This window comes from Diadema setosum, chromosome 15 (assembly GCF_964275005.1).
Source record: "Diadema setosum chromosome 15, eeDiaSeto1, whole genome shotgun sequence".
In the NCBI taxonomy this organism is placed as follows: domain Eukaryota; kingdom Metazoa; phylum Echinodermata; class Echinoidea; order Diadematoida; family Diadematidae; genus Diadema; species Diadema setosum.
The window spans coordinates 14,377,706-14,392,573 of NC_092699.1; the positions used below are offsets into that span (position 1 = coordinate 14,377,706).

Consider the following 14,868-nt stretch of genomic DNA (forward strand, 5'->3'; position numbering starts at 1 on the left):
CTAAAGGTTGTCATCAATATTGACACAAATACCCTGTGAAGCATGATATACCACTTTGTTACACACACTCTCTCACACACACACACATGATATGTAGGCCTACATGAAATACACGCTTCAATGTATTTTTACAACAGCAGTCTACACAAATAACGTGTATACCCGACATGTATATGATATATGTATATATTTAAAGTTGTCCACGTGTATAATATTATCGAAATACTTTTATGATATTTTGCATATATATATATATATATATATATATATATATATACTATATATACATAAATATACACATTTGTGTGTATATTACTGACAGCGCACAATACATCACGAAACACCATTCTTTCACCATATCTATGAAGCTATATCTCAACTTCACTCACATTAATTTTGGTCTCGCAAATCTGAAACATTCAAATGTCCGGGAAGAATCTGATACCATTCATAAAACATGGAAAACCCTCGAGAAATTATGCTTGATAGAGTCAGAATTTAATAGTACCACTCGGAAGATAAGTTGCATCTTCCATATCTTTGCTTGTTAAGAAATGTCTAATCAAAGCATGGCTAAACTAAAGGAAGTGCATATCACTTGCCTTACTACTTGTCAGCACAGGCGTTATGATACTGCCTTACATAATAGGATAGAGAAGACGAGTAAACTACTCGTGTTTACAGGGATAAGGCACACAAGGGAGGTGTTGCAGAAAGTGTAGAATCTCTTCACAAGTTGTGCAAATGTGTGCGTTAATGGCACGACGATTGTGTGCTGAACATTTCACTTGCTCCATGATTGTCTTCCGGAGAGTTTAAAGAAGTGATTTTTGAAATTAATTATCAAAACAATTTTAGGTTGCATTTCAGAGGATATGTTGAAATCGTGTACATACTCCGTGATGGTTATTGTACGGAAAAATCCTTCCAGCTTTTCAAACTCAATTGTTATTAACGGCCGAGAACAGGAAACCAAAAGGAATACGAGAATGTCATCACATACAGCTATATCTCGATCTCACCCGCATTTGTGCACAATTTTGCTCCCCCGGCTTAGCACTTCAGCGTATATATTTTGTGTTTCACTGTATTTTGAGTACCATTAACACTAGAGTTTTAAAAAAAAATTATTGTACAAGGTCTGTTTTGTTTTTTCTTCTTCTTCTTCTTCTTCTTCTTCTTCTTCTTCTTCTTCTTCTTCTTCACTTCCTGTTCACATCCTGTTCTTTTGGACACTGGGAAAACACGATCGGGGCGGCGATCTGCTGTTCGCAAGTTTTGTTGGTGTTCAGAAATAATGCATACTAAAACAGACTAAAGTGATCTTTTCATGTCAAATCAGGTCATTCATATCGGAGATAGAGCGCGTGATGTTTTTGTGGAAAAGATACGATTAAAAGGGGAGATTTTGGTTCCGTCTTCTTCTAAAACAACACCTCCCTCGCTATGCAGCTTTCTCACCTGAACCTCTTATCCCATCTTGCAGACATAATCATCTACAATCCATACATCAATAGGGTCACATCTCAAATCATTCCACTTGTATGTATATTCCACGCCGAATTCCACGCAATCCTGCGCATTACCATAGTCGTTTGGTTGATCTGTGTGCCACGGGGTGTAATCAACGTCCGAACCATCACTCCAGACGAAAGTACCCTCTGTCGCCAAATCATTCAATCCAATCCAAACCATTTGCCTGCCAGTGACCTGTTGATTTGAAAGCATAGGATAGGAAAGAAAAGAAAAAGAGAACGGTATATCATACATTGCATATATGTTTGATGCATTTTATTAGGTGATCCGAGTATCCTCTCGGATCACCTGTATCTGTACTGATTCTTTCTTCTTCTTTATTAGGTGATCCGAGTATCCTCTCGGATCACCTATTGTTTCTGTACGGAATCTTTCTTTATTTCTTTCTCCTCAAAAATTGTGCAGAGGTTAGCTCAGAAAGTGCATTGCCTATGAATGTTAAACTTATACCGTGTATATATCATGTCGCAAAGACGACAGCACAAGTAAAATCATAGTGATCAGTCGACCGTGACGTCACTATGACGTCATTATATGAAAACACATTTTCATGCCTATCTCATTAATGGAATGAAATATTTCAATGAAATTTACGTCACATATATTTCAAGTCAAGTGAATTTTACTCATATTCTCAAAATACATTTTTATCCCAAAACGCGCACGTACGCGCGCGTTGAAATATTTGTATGCTCAGATTGAGCTCAAAATTTTTTTGCACACGTTTCAGACCATTTGGAGCATTTTTTGAAAAATTGAAAAAATCGGACGGACGCGTACGCGCGCGCGCATATACGCACGCACAGCTCATATGAAATTGTGATTTCCAGTTTTTTCACTTTGATCGGATGTATAAAATGTCAAGGAATATTTCTACCAAGTTTCAAGTCAATCCAACTCAATATGACGTCATACGGGCCCGTCAAAGTTGAAATTCCGCGCGCGCGTCAATGGCGATATACAGTGCAACCATGCCAAAAAACTGCCAATTTTAAATCCGATTTTACTCGTCAGGATGGACGGTGACCCCCCATTTTCTGTACATATTTTGAAAGCTGATGAGTTGTACATGTCACATCATGGGGTGGCAATGCTGACAAAATGATCAAAAGATATCAAATTTCTCAATAAAGTAAAAAAAGTAAATTTTAAAAATGACGTCATCAAATTTCAAGTTCACTCGAGCGTATCTCACTAGTCCTTAGTCAATTTTCACCCAGATTTCAGTATGTTGTAGCTTATTTAATGTTCTTTCAAACATAACATTACAATATTTTGATTGGATAACGGTATCACCTCGTAAAAATGGATTGAAAGTAATCTTGTCAAATTTGACCAGTTTACGTGTTATCTCTATGGGAGTGCAGTTTTTCTGGAAATGAAAATTGACATGACTATCTTTATCGAGCACTAGCTCACTTACCCTTCGGTAAATTTCTCCCAGATTTTAATATGTTGTAGCTGAGACTTTGCGCTACCGTAAATGTGCCCTTCGTTTTTTCATACAATGTCGGGATCACGTCAAATATTTTGGTTGAAATTCAGGCTTATCTTCGATGTTTTGAGATATTTCTTTCTTTCTGCAACTTTCTTTGCAATAACTCAAGAAAAACACGCTCTATCACCCCCATATTCTGCACATGTTTAGTTCATGTCACGTACATTATTTCATAAATTAACAACTACTTGATTGGACACCATCTTGGGTATGTAAATTAGGGTCAAAGGTCATAAGTGTTTCATCCTGTATCTCATTGAATACATGTCCTATCTTTCCAATATTTTGCAAACGCAAAGACCATGTTACAAGAATCATTTCACAAAATAACCACTTTTTACTTAGATGCCATCTTGTCTGTGCAAATTGAGGTCAAAGGTCATATGTACTTCCTTTTGTATCTTCGTTATGACGTGTTATCTCTATGGGAGGGAATTTTTTTAAATGTGAAAATTGACATGATTGTCTTTATCGAGCACTAGCTCACTTATCCTTCGGTGAATTTCTCCCAGATTTTAATATGTTGTAGCTGAGACTTTGCGCTATCGTTAAATTTTATTTTGTTCTTCATACGATGTCGGGATCACGATAAAAAACTTGGTTGAAATTAAAGCTTATCTTCTATGTATTGAGATATTTCTTTCTTTCTGCAACTTTCTTTGCAATAACTCAAGAAAAACACGCCCTATCACCCCCATATTCTGCACATGTTTAGTTCATGTCACGTACATTATTTCATAAAATAACAACTACTAGATCGGACAACATCTTGGGTATGTAAATTAGGGTCAAAGGTCATAAATGTTTCATCTTGTATCTTGGCGAATACCTGTCCTATCTTTCCCATATTTTGCACACGTATAGACGATGTCGCAAGAATCATTTCACAAAATAACCACTTTTTCCTCAGATGCCATCTTGGGAGTGCAAAGGTGGGTCAAAGGTCATACGTACTTGTTGCTGTTTCTTCGTTATAGTGTATACAGAATTTGGTACCAAACTTGGCAGATATGACTCCCTTTGCTAAATGAGAATGCAAACATCACACGGCCAATGTCTCTAAACACAGATGAAACTTGTATGGTCATGCCTATTGCGATCAGGACTCGAATCATTGATAAAAAAAAATCGGATCACCTTAATTTGTCAGTAATGACAAATTACAATCTCTAGTTTCTTTATTTCTCCGCAAAAGTTGTGCAGAGGTTAGCTCAAAAAGTCCGCTGCCTATCAATTTCAAAATTATACCATGTATGCATCATGTCCCAAAGACGACACATCTAATGTATCATTGTGATCAGTGGACCGTGACGTCACTATGACGTCATTATATGAAAACACATTCTCAATCATATCTCATTAATGGAATAGAATTTTTCAATGAAATTAACGTCACATATATTTCAAGTTATGCGCATTCTACTCATGTTCTCAAAATTCATATTTTCTCTTAAAACGTGCGCGTACGCGCGCGTTGAAATATTTGTATGCTCCAATCGAGCTCAAAATTTTTTTGCACACGTTTCAAACCATTTGGAGCATTTTTTGAAAAATTGAAAAAATCGGACGGACGCGTACGCGCGCGCGCATATACGCACGCACAGCTCATATGCAATAGAAATTTCCCGTTTTTTCACACGGATCGGATGTTTGAAATGTCAAGAAATATTTCTACCAAGTTTCAAGTCAATCCGACTCAATATGACGTCATACGGGCCCGTCAAATTTGAAATTCCGCGCGCGCGTCAATGGCGATATACAGTGCAACTATGCCAAAAAACCGTCAATTTTAAATCCGATTTTACTCGTCAGGATGGACGGTGACCCCCCATTTTCTTTACATATTTTGAAAGCTGATGAGTTGTACATGTCATTTCAAGGGGTGGCAATGCTGACAAAATGATTGAAAGATATCAAATTTCTTAATAAAGTAAAAAAGGTACATTTTCAAAATGACGTCATCAAATTTCAAATTCATTCGAGCGTATCTCACTAGTCCTTTGTCAATTTTCACCCAGATTTCAGTACGTTATAGCTTGTTTAATGTTCTTTCAAACATAAAATAACAACATTTTGATTAGATGACGGCATCACCTCGTAAAAATCGATTTAATGTAATCTTGTCAAATTTGTCCAGTTTACGTGTTATCTCTATGGGAGTGCAGTTTTTCTGGAAATGAAAATTGACATGACTATCTTTATCGAGCTCTAGCTCACTTACCCTTCGGTAAATTTCTCCCAGATTTTAATATGTTGTAGCTGAGACTTTACGCTACCGTGAATGTGCCCTTCGTTTTTTCATACGAGGTCGGGATCACGTCAAAAATTTTGGTTGAAATTAAAGCTTATCTTCGATGTATTGAGATATGTCTTTCTTTCTGCAACTTTCTTTGCAATAACTCCAGAAAAACAGCCTCTATCACCCCCAAATTTTGCACATGTTTAGTTCATGTCACGTAAATTATTTCATAATATAACAACTACTTGATCAGACACCATCTTGGGTATGTAAATTAGGGTCAAAGGTCATAGGTGTTTCATCCTGTATCATAGTGAATACATGTTTTATCTTTCCCATATTTTGCACACGCAAAGACCATGTTACAAGGATCATTTCACAAAATAACTACTTTTTACTCAGATGCCATCTTGCCTGTGCAAATTGAGGTCAAAGGTCATATGTACTTCTTTTTGTATCTTCGTTATGACGTGTTATCTATATGGGAGGGAATTTTTTTAAATGTGAAAATTGACATGATTGTCTTTATCGAGCACTAGTTCCCTTACCCTTCGGTGAATTTCTCCCAGATTTTAATATGTTGTAGCTGAGACCTTACGCTACCATTAATGTGCCCTTCGTTTTTTCATACGTTGTCAGCATCACGATAAAAAAACTTGGTTGAAATTAAAGCTTATCTTCTATGTATTGAGATATTTCTTTCTTTCTGCAACTTTCTTCGCAATAACTCAAGAAAAACAGCCTCTATCACCCCCATATTTTGCACATGTTTAGTTCATGTCACGTACATTATTTGATAAAATAACAACTACTAGATCGGACATCATCTTGGGTGTGTAAATTAGGGTCAAAGGTCATAAATATTTCATCTTGTATCTTGGTGAATACCTGTCCTATCTTTCCCATATTTTTCACACGTATAGACGATGTCGCGAGAATCATTTCACAAAATAACCACTATTTCATCAGATGCAATCTTGGGAGTGCAAAGGTGGGTCAAAGGTCATATGTACTTGTTGCTGTTTCTTCGTTATAGTGTATGCAGAATTTGGTACCAAACATGGCAGATATGACCCCCTCTGCTAAATGAGAATGCAAACATCACACGGCCAATGTCTCTAAACACAGATGAAACTTGTATGGTCATGCCTATTGCAATCAGGACTCGAATCATTGATTAAAAAAAATCGGATCACCTTAATTTGTCAGTGATGACAAATTACAATCTCTAGTTTGATTTGGAAATGTTTTCTCGTCGTTTATTCCAAAAGATTCATCGTGTCACAACCAAAATAATGATGGCAAAAACAGCTACATAGACTTTAATAACTTAGCCTCGAAAGACAGTATGCTTTGAGGTTTACACACTCCTCAACGGATTTGAGTCAACTTGACTCAACGGAAACTCATTTCGAATAGCCTGTCTTGTCCTGTTTAAAGTAAAATGAAACCATGAAGTGGTTCACAAAGTTTGCTAGGATAAAGATAGTTGCAACATCTTCGCTTTTGAATGAGATAGAGAGAGAGAGAGAGAGAGAGAGTGTGTGTGTGTGTGTGTGTGTGTGAAAGTAAATAAAAACGTTAGATCATCGGATTTCTATGGAGTCAATCACAAACTGTAAAAAAAAAAAAAAAAAATCCCTAATTATATCTGTGATTATAAATTGAGAATTTCAATGTTTCTTTTGGTTGTCATTGACTTTTTTCTTTCTATGGAATCAAGATACGTATCGAATAAAGATATTTTTGCCTGTCACAACATGAGCCGGGATCATTAAAAGACAGCATTCCAAACAAATAAATCAGAATCAAGGCCGGCGCTGCCTTTTTTAAAAGAGGGGGGGGGCAGTTTACATTTTATGTTGCCACTCCGACTTTAATCAGCCAACAAGCGAAAAGAAAAAAAAAAGAAGAAAATGGAACAAAAAGGGAATTGAGCGCAATTTTTGATGAGATGACAAGCAAAAAATAAAAAGGAAAACGTTCTTGAATTTTTCGATGCCACTTTCGGGGTTAATCGGCTAACAAGTGAACAAACTAACATGAACACATGACACTTTGATTGCAAAGTCAATTAAGAATCGTTCATATTCTATTCTAAAGTTCATTATGATCGCTATTGCATTTTAGTTTTCAAAAATGAAACTTCCTCTTCGTCTCAATTATTTAACCCATTAGTAACTGCTTTATGCTTTACCATTTTCATTTTTCATATATAATCTAATTACGTAATTTGAAAAAGGCAAAGGGTCAACAAAAGTTTATCAGAATTGTGTATATGACAAATAAGTCTCGATGAAGTCTTAATAGGCTTTCAAATTAACATAACTTCCAATAAACAAAAAGCAATTATATTCCCTAATAGAAAGAACACAGTGTTCCACACTGTGTTCACAGTGTGTTCATATAGTCGACTGTGTGAAAATGCTGGAACTTAACAGTGTAAAAATGGTTTCACGCTGTGGTGTGGTTTTCACAGAGTGTTCACATGGTAATGCTCTGTTTCACACTGTGAATTGACGACTCACATTGAATTCACACTGTTCAAAACGGTCGAATTTAACAGTGTGAAGAAATTTCACACTGTGGCTCTCACTCTGTGGGACCTGTGTTCTTTCCAGCGTGGAGCATGATCTATTTTGCATAATCTAGAAAGTTGTCGAAATGAGAGTAATATTGCTGTACCTTCCAGGGAATAATAGGCCATTATTTACGGAATCTTCAGTTTAATACTAAAATGGTTAATATCATTTCCATCTTATTCAAAGCTCACCCATGTTTCCCACGAAAGTTACAGATAAGTATGTTCAAAGATCTTTAGTTTCTGTTCTCGATTATACGTACCCGTTTGTTTCGTACAGATTCAAAGAGAGCTATGAGGAAATCCATCTCCGCCTGGGAGTGAATGGACACAAGGTGACCAAGCTGGCTGGTGGTGGCGTTTTTGTCCCAGCATTGCGTCGTAAACAACTGGCATTGTGTTTCGGCCTCCTGCCACGTCAAACGTTGTCCTGAAAAGTACCTTCAACACCAACAAATACCTCATCATATATTCAGGTATCAAAGAATAGGCCACATTTCTTTGTCAATATTGTTACTCTTTATTCAGTGGTATTACACAATTTGCGTCGAGCACATAGCCAGTACGTTCTCAGTCCCTCAATTTTGATCACTTTATCTGTACATTCAAATTTGAATCGTTTACTAAGAGCTTTATCTTTATCGATTAATTATCATCAAGCTTCTATAACAAACAATATAACAAACCAATGTTACGTATGGGCTTTAAAATTTCTCACATTTTTTTTCATATTATCACAAAACCATATTTTGCAAATTAGACTCAAAATAACAATGAAAAAATAATTGTTGTCAGCTCACACAGAACACAATAGAGGGGGTCTACGGATTGATACTCGTAACTTACAAATATCAAAACCTTTATGAGGAATTAAACTCTATTTTGAGAAAAATAAGGCAAAAGGGAAGTTTTTTGTTGATATGCATACAGTAAATGTACATCTCATGAAAGTATCTTGCGAAACTGTTTAAAGGACAAGTTCACCTTCATAAACATAAGGATTGAGAGAATGTAGCAATATTAGTAGAACACATCATTGAAAGTTTGAGGAAAATCGGACAATCCGTTCAAAAGTTATGAATTTTTGAAGTTTTTGTGCAGTAACCGCTGGATGAGAAGACTACTGCAGTGTGTGAATAACTTAGATGTCACATGCGTACAACAATATAAGGAAAATATAAAGAGAACTTCACAAAATTTCATCTTTTGAAAAAAGTACACATTCCCCCGACTCGTTACCGACAGATGTTATGGGTAATATCATTCCCCCTGCCTTTAGAAAGAGGCAAGTCAAGTGCTCTTTTATTATGCGAAAAAAGTGAAAATATGTTGAATTTTCTTTACATTTTCTTTATACTGTTGTACGCATATGACTCACAAGCTGTAGTAGTCTCCTAATCCAGCGGTTCCAACACAAAAATTTTAAAAATTCATAACTTTTGCATCGATTGTCCAATTTTCCTCAAACTTTCACTGATGTGTTCCACTAATATTGCTGCATTCTCTCAATCCTTATGTTTATGAAGGTGAACTTGTCGTTTAAAGTACAGAAATTAATCTAAAAACCCACCCACTCAGGTAAGTTATCCATATCCCGGATCCGAATATGCGATAGATTCTTGAAATTTCAAGTTTCATAGTTTTGTTTTATTTTGTTGTTTTTTTTTCAATAAGGTTTCGCATGACATGAATAAAGGGAATATTTGGGGCACATTTTTATGAAGAATGAGATATATACAGGTCTGATGAAGATGAACGTGTAAAAATATCAAAGGGATTTCGCAATAGGTTGAGACCTACGTATATAGTTCAGCATAAAGAAACTGTGCTTGTTTTGGTCCCTCACAACATTCAATGCGTAAACCAAACTCATTTTTTTTTCTCACCAATCCCATCTCCGTTTGTCAACTTACCAGGCACTGATTCTCCTCCATTCTCTTCTCAACTACTATTGTTATCCAGAACAAGTTTTACAGGGGCTATAGATTTTATTTAGTGTTATCGTAAAACGCTTTTAGCAGAACTAAATTATACTGCATCAACACATTACACTTTCTAAAGATCTTTTGCCATGCACAATGTTTCATATTTTTGCTATTCCTCTCATTTTGCATGAATATAAAACAGAGAGTTGCGGGTCTGTGTTTAGGTTTTATTCTTATCTGTTATGGTCCATAACCTTCAACGTGGCTGCCGTTGTTGATAACTCGGTCACTCCCACAAAGGACAACCCATTATCCATTTTCTCTCTTCATGTCCAAGACGTGGTTTATTGCAGCGAGCTACAACCTATGTGTTGCATATGAACAGAGAAAATGGACTGTTTTGACTAGCCTTAGTGGAAGTGACCGCGCTATCGGCCAGAAGGTCATCAAAAAGGTTATGGACCAAAGAAACCCTAAAAACAAACCCGAAACAGAAACCTACATTCATACAGGCTGGTTTGTTTATTTGGTCACTGTCATTGACAGATCTCACTCATTCAGTGAGACATTTTCGTGTGACACTCAAACTTGGGAACAATGCAATTTGTAATTGTTGTCTTTAAAGTCCATGGCATGTGCTTCGTCATGCATGACATTTAAATTTTGCCAACATAATTACGCCTCAGTGGAAAGAAAAAAAAAAGAGTTCTACTTTCCTCACAATTACCAGTGCACTCTCCATAGCTGACAATAAGAAATGGTAGGCCTGTTAAGTTTGATTAATTTTTTGATACGCTCTGAACAACTGAATTCAAATTGAAAAACCTAAAGTTGAGCATGCTTTATAACACACATTCTATCTACTACTAATACCGACTATCAAAACAGAAGCACCATCTCTTTTAGTGTTAATGGATTTGAGAGTAAACGATAATAATATGTAACGGATTCGCAGGAAAGTGTCAAACTTAATCAAACTTTTTTAAGGAAAAAAAGTGTTCCAGAAAAAAAGGAAAAAAAAAACACAAAAAGATACAATTTGCCATTCGTTTCATGATCCCAAACTTTAGAAAAATATAGAAGAAGAACGGCGTTTTCGTGAAATGTTTAAGATTGTGGATTGACTAGGCCCGTTTTATCTATCTTGAGTTTTCATGTAAAATAAGTGGGTGCGACATTTTGTTTGTTTTGTGGTGCAATCTAGAAAGAGTTCATAAACTTTTTCTAAGTTTGACGTGCACTTTCTCATTAAAGCGGAACAATTTACCAAAGGCCTTTTTAATGTAATAAATGACTCACAACTATGACACTGAATATGAAAAAAAAAAAAGAGTAGATGGCTTTAACTATTGCCCGCAATCACTGTTACCTGTAGCACGTGCCTTGGAAAGCAGTCCACATCGGAGGGCAGCAGCACGCCCCTGCACTGGAGCCCGGGAGGTTTGTCAAAATCAAACCGACAGTGACGGCGAAACAAAGCAGAAACAGTTTACGAGACATGACTGCAGGCATACGAATTGCTGAAGTTCTCAGAAATCTTGTCTTGCTATGCTTCCCCCTTCTCTCCTAGGTCACGATGAGCCAACTTTGCTGGAGCAAGTATGTAGGGTCATATGTGGGGTGGAACACGCGCTCCTGACTGAGCGCTCCATACGCAACCAATGCCCTAATATAGTGCTACAGCAATGTCCAACTAAAACATTAACACGTACTGAAATAACATTCAGCTAACCATAATGGTATAACTGACTGTTGATCCTCATGGCATGAAAGACATTATTGGCTAACTGCCGTTGTCGTTACTGGCAACACCAAAAGCGATTTGAATTATGATTGGCTATTTGACTTCCGGGTTGTTTGCGATGTGAATACTGATTAATGCAGATTTTAAATGCATTTTTAATTTCTTATTCTTTTATTTCAGAGTATAGCATTTTTTCTTGCATTAAAAGGAATATTTTGCACCCCCGTTTAAAATTATATATTTTATAGATAATTATATACATCAACGATTTGTTATATTTATTTACTTTATTTCTAACAGTTTTGCCCGGTATCTCATAAAAATAGATTTCCAATTCTCACTGTCAACTTTTCTTTTCATAATCACATTACTTTTAAATAATGTGAAAATAAACGTTGAAGTTTGTTTTTTCTTCTTATCTACAAAAAATAAGATAACAGATATTCAGAATAAAATCTACAAACCTCATGTCTCGTATAAACAACCCCTTAAAATAGTTTGTATTAAAACTCCTGATGTCTCCTCCATAACATTGCATTTTTCGGTCATGTGAATATTTCTTTCAATTTCCCATTCCAAACTCACATTTACAATGTCTATCTGTAATATGTTATAGTTAATCCTTATGATTTTTTTTTCAGTATTAAAAATGACTGTAATTACTAAGGTTTAGATTTCAACTCAAAAAAAAAAAATCACTTTCATGATTTATAAAACCATTCTGTACCCACTCTTGTGAAATAGCTGGAAAACAAAATGAATATTTAACAAATTGTTCATGGTAGAATGTATATTCTATCTTAAACAACTACCCGCAATTATATCTGATGCTGGAAATATGCATTTCTTAAGAAACTTAATATGAAAAGATACAAATATATTTGTAACATAATTATTTTATACCACTATCATTAGAATTATAACCCAGCGTTCATCTCATTTCCTACGAAATGTCTACAGTTATCTAGTTCTTTCCATAACTCACCAGTTCTAAAACACTTTGGTATACCTGTCAAATCCATTCTAGTTATATGATAAGTAAATAAAATGTAGGTCGATGCCAAATAACGTAAAAGAATAAAACAATTTCCTTTCAAATCTTTATATCTTTCATCATGCAACAACCGTTTTATCCACAACATTCTGTTGAGTCATGACAAGTACTTCAAAATTTGTCACTCTCAATCCCCCAAAACAATAATATTCAAATGATATAACAGTTTTACATTGCCTTTCCCTTCCCAAATATGATTAACTACTATATTTTTGGATTCTTAAACATGATATGGTGAACTGTCATAAGAGAAGAAAGAGTATTCAATTTGAAAACACATGCATTTTCAACAATTAAACATTTCAAAGCAGAGTCAAATCTGGGATCTTCCACCAACCAATTAATCTTTCGATCCCAATCCAATTTTCCTTAAAATTCAAACCATTTTTTTTAATCTTAAGATTACGTGAAAAATATACGTGCTGAATTCTTGCATTTTGTGCCAGAAACAAAAAGGGCACACCTATTACTTTCCACTTCTGAACATTATAAGATTTGTCTTTCCCATGTTAAGCTAAAATCCTATCAATTTCTCAAAATCGTGAAGAAAAAAAAATCTACACTCCAGTAATTGAATCGACTTTTAAAAAGCGAAATATTATTTTCATATAACACTTCCTGTTATTCCCTACTCCCAATTTCTATCCCCTACAATTCTCCTAATAAAAAAGACCAGCAATTAAATGATTCTTATTTAATGAATACAGTGACAAAAGATCACCCTGGCACACTCCTTCTTTTAACTCAGAACATTCCGTCCTCAGGTCATCACAGCACTACTGACATCCTTACAAAACATTTTAATCCCAGAACATAAATGTTTGCCTAACCCAAATATTCATAATGATTTAGATAAAGGCTCTTTTTCCAAAATCTACCGCAATTAAAAAAGAAGAAAAATCTGACTGACGCAAATATTAAAAAAAAAAAATCTTCTATTGACCGCACTGCTTCCACAATATAATTAACTTTAAATAACGCACTTGATCATTAGAAATAATGTCCACAACACCTTATTTACTATCCTCATGCAGCTGATATTTTATTATCTACGTATGATAAAGTTACATTTTTGGCCTATACCGTTTCACATTATAATAAATATTTTCCTTCCTTTTTCAATACGTGTATCAATTCCCTACCTCTGTAAATAAGATTCATCCTCATATCAAAACCCTGACTAAAAGCACCCACAATCATTTCCCTTGTATTGCTTGACCAAAACAGCAAATTGTATTCAAATGTAAAATCATCATTACCTGGTGACTTATTTCATTTCAGCTCTTTTACTGCTTGATAACATTCTTCTAATGAATTCGCCCTTTACAAAAATTCTCATATTTTCTTTACTTAATTTGGGCAATTCATCAAAAGAACATAATCTCTAATATTTCTAAATTTCTTTACCTTCACGCACCATAATCTCGTTTCAATCACATATCTCCTTAATCACACTTTTCCTTTTGACTTCAATACTTGTAAATATACATACATACATATATATATATATATATATATATATATATATATATATATTTATATAATTAAATATATATTTATATATATGTTTATATATATATATATAAAATCAGAATTTCTTCCTCCTTCATCAGACCACTAAATTCTTGAACACGCCATCACACGCCTGACACACACGCCTGACTACTGCTAGAAAAATCAACCATCATTAATTTTGTTAATCTATAATAAAAAAAAATACCTGCATTTAACATTATGATTACTCCCCTACTGTGATTACTCGGTTGACTAAAATACATTGGCCCACGCCGGTCAAAATCCCAACTGTCGTCTATATCTACTCTTTGAGTTTTCCTGCAATTTAGATATCCCCGACATTTTAGATCACTGAAAAATTGTCTTCCGTTTTAATTCTGCCTCTTGATATCCTTACATTTACTCAAGAAAATAATTTTCAAAAATCCAAACATTACAAAACTACTAACAAAAAATAAAATTACCAGGCATTACAAAATGTTCAATAAAAACATGTGGCCACGACCACAGAAATGACAGAAAATGGCATGTATATGGTGACAACTCCATGGAAAATTGGATGCTAAACTTCTTTCCAGAGAAAACTACAATTTCCGAATTAAATTGAAAATAAAGCAAGGACATGCAAACATCTGAACCTAGAACCACACGACACATCACATCGCCCCACCTTTCAACATTTTTTATATCCATCCTACCTATACGTGACCTTACCGAAGATTATGCTGCCATGGTTGAAGCCCCTCCCATCACCTATCTCGAAACATCAAAAGAAC

At 35.1% G+C, this 14,868-nt stretch overlaps 1 protein-coding gene across 1 annotated transcript; it reads right to left on the minus strand.

The window, feature by feature from the left end:
* Positions 1 to 1,203: 1,203 nt before the first annotated feature.
* LOC140238989 (echinoidin-like) lies at positions 1,204 to 11,375 on the minus strand. Its single transcript, XM_072318885.1, has 3 exons — positions 11,149 to 11,375; positions 8,118 to 8,295; positions 1,204 to 1,710 (listed from the first exon to the last, which is right to left on the minus strand). Exons 1-3 carry the CDS (start codon positions 11,289 to 11,291, stop codon positions 1,471 to 1,473), a joined length of 561 nt encoding a protein of 186 aa, XP_072174986.1. The 5' UTR covers positions 11,292 to 11,375; the 3' UTR covers positions 1,204 to 1,470.
* Between the last annotated feature and the right edge of the window lie 3,493 nt (positions 11,376 to 14,868).